Source organism: Miniopterus schreibersii (assembly GCF_964146895.1).
Source record: "Miniopterus schreibersii genome assembly, chromosome: 9".
Classification (NCBI taxonomy): domain Eukaryota; kingdom Metazoa; phylum Chordata; class Mammalia; order Chiroptera; family Miniopteridae; genus Miniopterus; species Miniopterus schreibersii.
The window spans coordinates 49,750,821-49,761,112 of record NC_138118.1 but is presented as its reverse complement, the minus strand read 5'-3'; the positions used below and the strand labels follow the sequence as shown (position 1 = coordinate 49,761,112).

The 10,292-nt window shown below is 36.0% G+C and overlaps 1 protein-coding gene across 1 annotated transcript in view; it reads left to right on the top strand.

Annotated features, from left to right (window-relative positions):
* The first annotated feature begins 587 nt into the window (after nt 1-587).
* Nucleotides 588-10,292, top strand: part of SEMA3C (semaphorin 3C) — a 164,585-nt gene continuing 154,880 nt past the window's right edge. The window contains exons 1-2 of the mRNA XM_081147554.1: nt 588-905; nt 2,827-2,966. Of these exons, the coding sequence (XP_081003680.1) occupies nt 2,864-2,966 (103 nt within the window). The 5' untranslated portion in view covers nt 588-905; nt 2,827-2,863. The remainder of the gene's footprint in view (nt 906-2,826; nt 2,967-10,292) is intronic.

Here is a 10,292-nt window from a genome sequence, read left to right as displayed (position 1 = left end):
ACAAAATTGTGAAGTAATTTCTTGTAATTATGTTTTGGGAGTATCCTGGAGGGAAAGATACTGGAAATGAGCCGGTGTGGAGCGGTCAACAGAGTTACTGCCCTCAGTACATTAAGTAAACACAATAGAAAACAATACCCATTAAACAGAATACACTTCTGTTGATGAGATTGTTGCTTTATGAGGGCCGATTTTGCTGCAGGAAAAAGACAAGACTCATGCTATTTTAAAGAGGCACCTCTTTGCCTTAAAAGGATGCAGGGATCCTTCTCTGGGGGGAGAGAAAAAAAACTGTTTTGCACTTTGATTTGTGTGGCCAAGTAAAGCCGTCTGCCTCCCAGGAGCTGCCGGGCCCCCCGGAACCCGGGAGCACGCCCTCTGCGCCGCTCCCCGCCGCGCGGCCGGCGGAGCGGGGCTGAGCGGGCTGCGCGCCGGGGCTCTCGCGGCTGCCGCGCGCTCCCGCACGTCGGGGCTGCGCGGTGTCCGCCGCCCCCGGCTCCCCGCCGCCCCGCGGGCGCGCCCCGGGTGGGGCCTCGCGGCGCGGCGCGGCGCGGCGCGGCGGGGCGGCCGGGCGCGCGGGCTGCTGCGAGCCGGCTGGGCGGCGCGCCGGGGCCGCGGGAGCCGCGCGCCGCGTCGCTGTAACCGGACACCGAGCGCGCCCCCCCGCGCCCGCCAGTTTCCATTCACTGCCGGGCGCTCGGCGGAGCGGCGCGGAGCGGGCTCCGGGTGCCACGGCGCTGCGGCGCGGGGGAGTCCTTTACAAAGAAACTCGGGGGCCCGCGAAGAGAGAATTTCACCCCTAGGACGTCCTAGAAATTCAGGTCTTCTGGGAAAAGGGCTAGAGACGCGCGCGGAGCCAGACCGGCAGCGCGTTGCTTTTTCCGTGCTGATCGCTTCCCATCTCGGTAAGCTGCGTTCCTTATTTTCAGCGTTACAAATTTAGCAAAATCTAACTTTTGGGTGTGTGTCTGGACTTTTCACACACCGCTGTGCTCAAGCCTGAGTATTTTCTTAAGGGCAGACGCAGCTGGTCAGGGCACCGTCTCCCTTGCTGAGAGCCCGGCTTGAGTTGTTTCTTTAGGCTGTGACACCTGCGGAGAGTTAAAGTTGAGTATTTCAGTGACTTCTAAGGCAGAATTGCTGGGAGGACGTAAAAGAGGCTTTTGCTTACATGTTACTGGTGTTTCGGTCAGAAGTGAAAACAGGCAGCCCAAGTGCCTGAGTTAAAGGGAGGAAGTTCTGAAATAGGGGGTGTGAGGCGTGTGTAAGACACTTGCTTTGAGTCACTTTTCTCTAGTAGGCTTGAGCTCACTCTGCACTGTATAGTCTCTTCATTTGACCGGTCATTTCATCTCCACTCTTACTTTTTGCAATTTGTGGCTTGTGTCTCTTTTGGGGAAACATACCAGATAAAATACTGATAATAGCAATATGTAAAAATGTGTAAATACCATCAGCCTCCTTAATAAAGAGACAAAGGTTAGGCATATTTATGGCTTTTTACCAGGGAGCAGATGACTAAGGGAAAGTCACTCCATAAAATCAATTTTCTTCTAAGTTAATTTAGGGATGACAGGGTGAAGAGGTTGTGGAAGCAGGAAGAAACTGTTTCTTTTGAAAATTACCAACACAAACATCTCTAGGCTTTTCTCCATCTGTGTGGTAAGAGAGGCATAGATTTGGTTTCTAACTCTCATAACCTGTGTACCACCTAGGAAATCAATTTACAATTTTTGTTTTGAATGGCACGTTCAGTTTAATTGTTCTCTTTCATCTGTACTAATCAAGCAGTGTTTACAACTTTCAGTGGCATTTTTATTGAATAAAATCAGTGATAAGATTTTAATTTTAAAAGCCACATGATATTGAAGATCAGAATTGTAGCCTATAAAAATTAATTTCTAGATTAAGCTGTGTCATGTCATTTTAGTGTATAATTATGCTAGACTCAAAATGATGGGATATTTTTGTGGTCCTGAGATTATTTTGCTTGGTGTGGTCACTGGAGCTTTTATAGCTCTGTAGTTAACACATTACCTGATCTTCCTTGGTATTCAGACATTAGTTAATAGCTACAGTTTCAAACAGTACTTGTCTCTCTGATTTATCTTTTGGAATTTTGACAGCCACTTTCTGGTTGATTTACTTTAAATACTGTATGCATTGAGGGATACATGGTTCACTGGATTGCTCACCACTAGGTCATTGGTTTGAATTTGGCACCAGTCCATGGTTACCTCATCTGCATCATTAACAGCTGCATGGTCATCTGTATAAATTGGCTGATAACTGATTCAAGTGATTTTAGTGATCAAGGATTGAGCACATGTGGATTTATGTATAGAAACACCATTTAACAGCCAGGAACTAATGAGTATGGAAATGATTGGGTACACATGAATGTTCATGTGGGATTTTCCTACTACTACTGTATTTGTGGCAGAAAGGAGTGTTTTGATCCACTAATACCTATTCTCAAGTCATTTAAACAGAATGTGATTTTTAGAGAGAAGATCAAGTTTAAATATTGGGTTTCCTTTGGGAATCATTAACTTTTTCCTGACTGTTCTAATATTAGCATTATGTTTTAGAAGATGAAATAGTTTCTCTTTTGCAAAGACTTCCAGACTAAATGAATCAAATCCAAATTTTCATATCTAAGAAGCAAAGTCACAGCACCTCCTACTGTTTGCATGACTATAAAAGTTCAGACATGTCTTGTGAATAAAGTGTTCTGTCTGGATTGCTGGTTATGTTGGTATGGGTGTGGGTGTGCTCCTAAAATGTGAAATGACATGTAAGAAACTTGTTATCTCTTTTTTAAAGGTATTTCCCTTGGACATTAACTTGAAAATCTGAAGAAATGGCATTCCAGGCAATTTGCATGTTGGTTGGAGTATTTGTTTGTTCTATCTGTGTAAAAGGATCTTCTCAGCCCCAAGCAAGAGTTTATTTAACATTTGATGGTAAGAAAGTTGATAAATACTCTGGAAAAATGTTATTTAACATTTTTTTCTTATCCAGATTAAAAAATTAAAGATAGTAAAGTAATATTTAGTATTGATTAATTTTAGAATTATTTATGGGACTGGTTTTTGGATGACATGGCTATTTTAAATGATTGGTTAATAGACAAAAGCCCTCTATTGCATTTGTTTATGAAAATGCTTGATGTATATTCTGCCCCTTTTTAAGTTTCTTCTGTGTTTGCACTGGAGTGATGAGGAAGAACCCAAACCCTAAAATCTCTGATCTTAATATTCACCTGGTTTGGTTGAGAAACACCTTCTCTGTCTAAGCCTCATCAACAGAAAGAGCTATGCAGGTTTAATTACTGAAAAATGTTCCTGATAGCTTTTGACCATTAGCTTTGAAATTCGCCTTTCCATGTAATGATGTTTCCTCTGTTTCCACAAGGACTTCCCGAGGTTGGCAAAGTCTCCTAATTAATTGAAAAGGAACTAAAGGAATAGTTCAGAATGTGCTTTCAATTGTTGTTGTGTACAGATGTTTTCTTCAGGAGCTTAGGGAAATGAGTGTGACTTCACATTTTCACAAACATAAAAGTTGTAAAGTCCTATGCGGAAATGGTTTGCCAAATGTGTACATGAGCTTTAATGTATATTGTTCAAAGGACTTAGAGATGGATGATTTCAGTCAGTCACATAACCCATACTAATTGGACAGGTGGAATGAGAAATGGATCAGGGTTATTCTGCCAGTCAGGGTTATTTATATTTTTATTACTTCTTTCAACTCTGTCTCTGCATAAACCTCAGTGTCAATGGGAATATTTTCATTTTCATTTGAGGAACGATATACTCTAAGACCTTCCTATGGCAGGTTGTCTTTGAAACACTATTATCGTGAATTTTAAATAGCAGTATGACTGACACTTATCAGTCAAATGGCCTCCCCCCCTCCCTCCCTCCCTCCCTCCTTCCCTCCCTCCCTCCCTCTTTTCTTTTTTCTTTCCTAAGTCACCAAGTGCTTTCTTCAAGGTTATCATAAGCCCGGGAGGAGACTTATGAACTTGGAGTGTGTCAGCTTTTGATTGCTTCCTTAGCTTCTGAGCCAGGAATTCCCCTTAAAACCATGACTGTCCAGTTAAGTTGTGAAGGAAAACAGACCCTTTGAAGTGTCCTTAAAAAAAATAATTACTAACTAAAGCATCTCACAGACTGCTTACACCTTTTCTCCTAAGTTAAGAACTACGAAATATGTAATAAAATAAAAAAGAAAAGCATTACAGAGCAGTACAATTTCTCCCCTATTTTCTCCATTTCTCTCGGTATATAGGAAGATGGAGTAGCCTCACAGATTAGGTCTCTAAACATGTTCTCACTATTTAATCAAAATTAACCAAACTTTTTTTAACCTGAACTTAATCCAAAATAGGTAAATATTAAAGACAAGTATGTCACCAGAGATATTTCATCAAGTCAGTATTTTAAGAGACAATTAAAATGTGTCTTTTAAGGAAGTTCAGTAATAAAATCTTTTAAAACTAAACTTCAATACTGTGTAGGACAGTAACTGCTCTGTATACAGTGACTAGAAGTCATGATGGGCTTTTAAAAATACTGCATCTCTAATATTTTAAATGCTCCCAAACTCAAAACAGATTCTTGCAAAATAAGACTTACCTTAATTTATAACATATGTAGAATACAGTATGTTAAACTAAGCTCTTGAACTGAAAAGTTTATAATTTCTGATATTTTATTCTCTAGTCATAATAGGAAACAATCAGAGAGATAAAGTATCACTTAATATATAGACTGTTTTCAAGAAGTATTTCAACAGGGAAATTCCATAATTTCTAAATTAAATACAAAAAACTCCTAGACCGGCTGGGCGTGGCTCAGCAGTTGAGCATCAACCTAGGATCCAGGAGATCATGGTTTGATTCCCCGTCAGGGCACATGCCCGAGTTGTGGGCTTGATCCCCAGTTGGGGGTGTGCAGGAGGCAGCTGATGAAGGATGACTCTCATCATTGATGTTTCTCTCTCTCTGTCTCCCTTCCTCTCTCTGAAATCAATAAAGATATAGAAAAACAAAACAAAACAAAAAAACTCCTAAGTTAAACTATATATTAAGCAAAGTATCGAGGAAAAGTACCTTGGGCAAAAACTGGTACTTGTTAAATTGTTAAAATGTTTAAATTTTAATCATAAATTTATAGTCATTTTCTTAAGAGATCTGATAATATACCTGCTTGAGATGCCTGTTCCAAATTTCTTATTTAAGTTTCTCATCGATTTTATGACGACTTATCTGAATTGGTTACTAAATTTCCTCCAAAGTGGTTTAGTCTTGACATCAAAACACAGAATGTTGTACAGAGTTGACATATACAGGGTGGGGCAAAAGTCGGTTTACAGTTGTGAGTATGCCAAACACAGAGTTTATTCTTGTATTATTATTTATTAATTATTGTATTATTTTCCATACAAACAACTGTACATCTACTTTTGCCCCACCCTCTATACAAATAGATGTTAATTTACATACATACATATATATATATATACTTTCTTCCATTTATTTCATATTTCAAAATTTCTCTAACTACTTCACAACCAAAAGTCAGGACTTGGAAGATGGTTTTGAGGAAGTTTAAACAATTTCAAGTTACATCGGGCAGAGGTCTTTTGCACCTTCGTAGTTTCTTATAGTTACGTTGCTTCCCGGCTCACTTGTCTTGAAGTCTTCACTGTAACTTGGTCCTCTGCCTGTCTCTTTCTGGGGGGAACTTGAGGAGAATCCTCTCAATCTTGTCTTATTTACAGTCAAATTAAGAATCACAGGTGATTTAAAGGTATGTGAGACAAGAGATCCCTCCTCTCATCCAAGTTCTGTCCTTTCTTCTTATGGTGGAATGATGGACTGATAACATTTAAGAAACGATTTACAGATTTGCCATCTCTGTTGATGGCGCAGGGTCAGCTAAATGGTCATCAGTCCTGTGGGAGAGTGTACTTCAGATGTTATTAATTAGTTACATTTGTGGTAGCTAAATCTTGCATGTTAAGAGAACTGACTCCTAGCAGGTTTACATTTTGTAATTTTTGTTATTCTCATTTTATGCCAAATAGGTTTTCAAGTGAATATACATTTTATGAAAATGTTTTTTAAGTTAAATTTTTGTTGAAAAGAAATTCAGTAGTTTTAACAGATTTATAATTCATAGCATTATTGCCACTGTATTTTCCCCCCAGATAACCAATAGAATCTATAAAGCTCATATGGAAAGGCAAGGATACCTATGTTCAATAGACAAAAATTGTTTTGCTTGCTAATATAAAAAGAGAAAGCACTGAATTTCTCCAGTAGAGAGTTTAGCATGTAGTATCTTATAAAATCAGGAGTAAACACAAAATAATTTGAAAAAAGGTATCCGTTGCATGTAATTTTAAGAAAAGATTCTAAGCATCATAAAAATGGAAATATTTTCTACATTTTGATATATATATAAAATATGATTACTGAGTTAAATGTATTAAATGTTTCTATTTAAAAATTAGATAAATTCTTATAATAAGATTACTTTCTCAGCTAGCAGTTCTTATTGTGAGTCTAAGATATTCAACTTACTAACATAAAGTTATTCATAGAATTATCCTCACTATGTCTGTAGGATCTGTAGTAATGTTCTTTATTTCATTTCTGATATTGATAATGTATGTCTGCTTCCTTTATGTTCTGTCTGATCTGTGTAGAGATCAGTTCTTCCATTTTATTGATCTCTTTAAAAAATCAACTTTTGGGTTTTTTCTATTGTTTTTCTGTTTAACATTTTTTTTAATTTATGCTCCAAAATTTAATTATCTTATTTATTCTTGCTTATGTATAATTTGTTCTTTTATAACTTGTTAGCATGGAAACTTAAATTACTGATTTGAGAATTTTTTTTTCTAGTATAACCAGTTATGCTGTTATGCTATAAATTTCCCTCGAAAGAGTGCTTTAGCAGTGTCCCACATATTTTGACAAAATGTGTTTTGATTTTCAGTCAGTTCAATATGTCTTCTAATTCTCCCTTTATGTTTTCTTTTACTCATGGGTTATTTAGAAATATTTTGTATAACTCATAAATATTTGTATATATTTTTGATATATCTCTCTGTTATAGACCTCTAACTTTTGGTATCGTGTGTTTTAAATTCTTTAAAATTTATTTAAATTTATTTTATATCATAGAATATAGTCTATATAGAAAAAAACCTGTATTCTGCTTTTGCCACATAGTATTCTATTAATGCTAATTAGGTTCCATCAGTTGATGGATTGTTAATGTTTTCTATATCCTTACTGATTTTTGGTCTACTTGTTCTTTCAGTTAGTGACAGAAGAAGTTGAACTCCCCAACAATAATTATGGATTTGTCTATTTCTCTGTTTCAGTTCTATCAGTTTTTGCTTCATGTTTTTGAATTTTTGTTACTAGATACTGACATATTGAGGAGTGTTATGCCTCCTGGTGAATTGACCTCTTTTTTATTATAAAATATCTCTAATTATTCCTGGTAATAATCTGAAATGTATTTTGTATGTGCATAATACTTTTATATTTTTTGTATAATGAAAAAAAGCACCAACATTTTAGTTATAATAAAGTGGGGAAATGTTTACCATGATTTGACTGGCCTCTACAAAATATTTTTATTAAAATATTAGAAAATATATTTAAAACAGACATTTTTGATATGCATAAATGTGTGAATGTGTCATTGGCAATTTGGCATAGTGACAAGAGTATTTACAGAGGAACCAAACTATCAGGGTTTTTAATCTTTGATTTTTCACTAATTAATTCTGAAACTTTATCAGGACCTCAGTTTCCTGACCAGTTAAAAAAACTGGACAAAATTATTTCTAACATCCCTTGTTGTCCTATAATTATGTGATATTTAAGCTTAGTTCTATTTTATAAATATCACCTCCTTCAAGAAAGTCGTCTATAATAATGTCTTTAATGCTCTCAAAAACATTTTGTGTAAATAACCTGAGCAAGAGGAATGAACAAAACTAAACAAACAATTTTCAAAAATTCAGGGATTTGGGAGTCAAACAAAACTGGTTTTAAATCATGATTGTCTGCTACTTTCTGGGTATGCTACATTGAGGTAATCACTTAATCTCCCTAATCGGAATTTTATCATCTGTAAAATGGGAATAACACTTCATGTAATTGTTTTGAAAATTAAATGAATTAAGTTTGGAAAGTGTGTTGGGTGGTATATAGAGTACATCCCATTACAATGCAATATGTGCATGGGGGCTTGCATTAAAGTTAGTATTTGTAAATTCATTTAGGGCAGAAATATGGTCTTCACTTGTTCTGTAATTACTACCCTTCCACTTAGTGTAGAGACTGATATATTGCTCAGTAAATGTTGAATTAACATACATTTTGATCCCCTTACCACTATACCTCCTCAACCAATAGAGCCTTGACACATTGCAACCATTCTTTAGTGAATTTTGGATAATTTAAAACAATGACAGCAGGTAGAATGCAACAAATATCCATTTCTTCAGCATAGCACTAAAATATAAAAAGCTTGTGAGAGCAATTTTTGAAGATTCTGTTTTTTAGAAGTTCAGTTTTTTATGATGAGCTTGAACTTAGTAAGAACCTAGTCTATTTGGTTTACTTCTAATGATTGTCATGGCATAGTGAATGGCTTGACATTGGCGGACTTATGAGTACCATAAAACCTCAGGAAGGGGGCATGTGGGATAACTTCTGACCTATTTCTGTACCATGAAATGAAATATATCTGTGTAAATATATCCATAGGGATATATAAATAAAATATAACTATCCATATAAATACCAAATATAGGTCATATACCACACCTAAAGCAATGGCTGTTAAATAACATATCAGATTTTTCCATGCTTTTGATGAATACACTGAAATTTATTCAGGAATATTTGGTCTCTGGAATACTTTGTGTGTGAATAAAAAATAGACCTTAAGTTCAATACTTTAATCAAGATTTAATTACTCGATTTGTTAATCTTAATATGGTAAGGAAGATATGTATTAAGTTACTGAAATAGCAAAATTTCTTTTTTTATTGTTTTAAGGTTGGATATCAACTGCAGTTCAGAATTTAACTTATCCAAAATTACGCAGTAGCTCCACCTCTATTACCAAAGAAGCAATAATTCAGTAATGTGGATGTTTGTCTTCCCAGTACAAACCTCTGAATTATCACACATTACTTTTCTAAGCAATCCTGATGATTACTGGATTATCATGTTTTATATGTTTTTAGGTCTAGAAAGATAATATCTTGAAATAAAGAAGGGGTTAATGGGGAAAAGGGAGGCATCTATATACTTTCAACAATAAAAAAATTTTAAAATAATAAGTATACTGTTTTTAATAGTCTCTCAAAACATAAAATAAAAAATAAAAAAGCTCGTCATAAAAAGAAAAGAAAAAAGTTGGATAAGAGTAAGGTGCACTCAATATCTTACAGACTTCAAAAAGCCTGAGTGAATATTATTTTACTGAGTGGGCAGCAGCCTGGCTCCACTGCAGTTTTTCTTTTCGTTCAGGGCTCTTATAAGTTATTAAGGTGCCCATGGAAATATCTTAAAGCACTTATCAAGCTTTGAAAGCTCAAAAATAAATGTATTGATAATTAAATGCATGGCAGAAAGTCAGTGATTTGTCGCTATTCATTCTTTGCTTGTGTTCACTAGAACAGTAAAGATGCCCTGCTACTAAACTGTTCCTCACCCCGTGGCCGCCTGTGAATGACGGCCTAGAACTCAGAAGGACAATGACTGTCAAAAAGTTAAAATTTCATAAAGGTTTCTACTATTTGGATACACTTTCCCTTAGCTCATTTTGGCCAATTTTCCAGTCCAAGTTTAAGTCCTACATTTACATTTACATGTGCATGGTAGTGCTTTAGGAACATAAAAATGTCACTGTGAGTTGTAATGGGCAACAAGTATATCAAGTGTAGAGCCTTATCAGTTCTTCCAGTTACTTACTTGGTGATTCTTTTTGCCTTCTTTCAGTGCTGAATTTTTATTAATAAAGTTATAAATGTCTCCAGATCATGGATAATATATAAATGAAAGAGGGTGGAACTTTATACATCTTTTATCTTGTAATATCTGCCTCATTTGACAAGAAGCTTAGTTAATTAAATGACAAATAAAAGGACCCCCTATGAACTAGTGAGCTAAACCCAAGAGCTGATGAATTGTTATTGGACAATAAACTCAAAATAATAAATTACCTCTTTATGAACTCTGATAG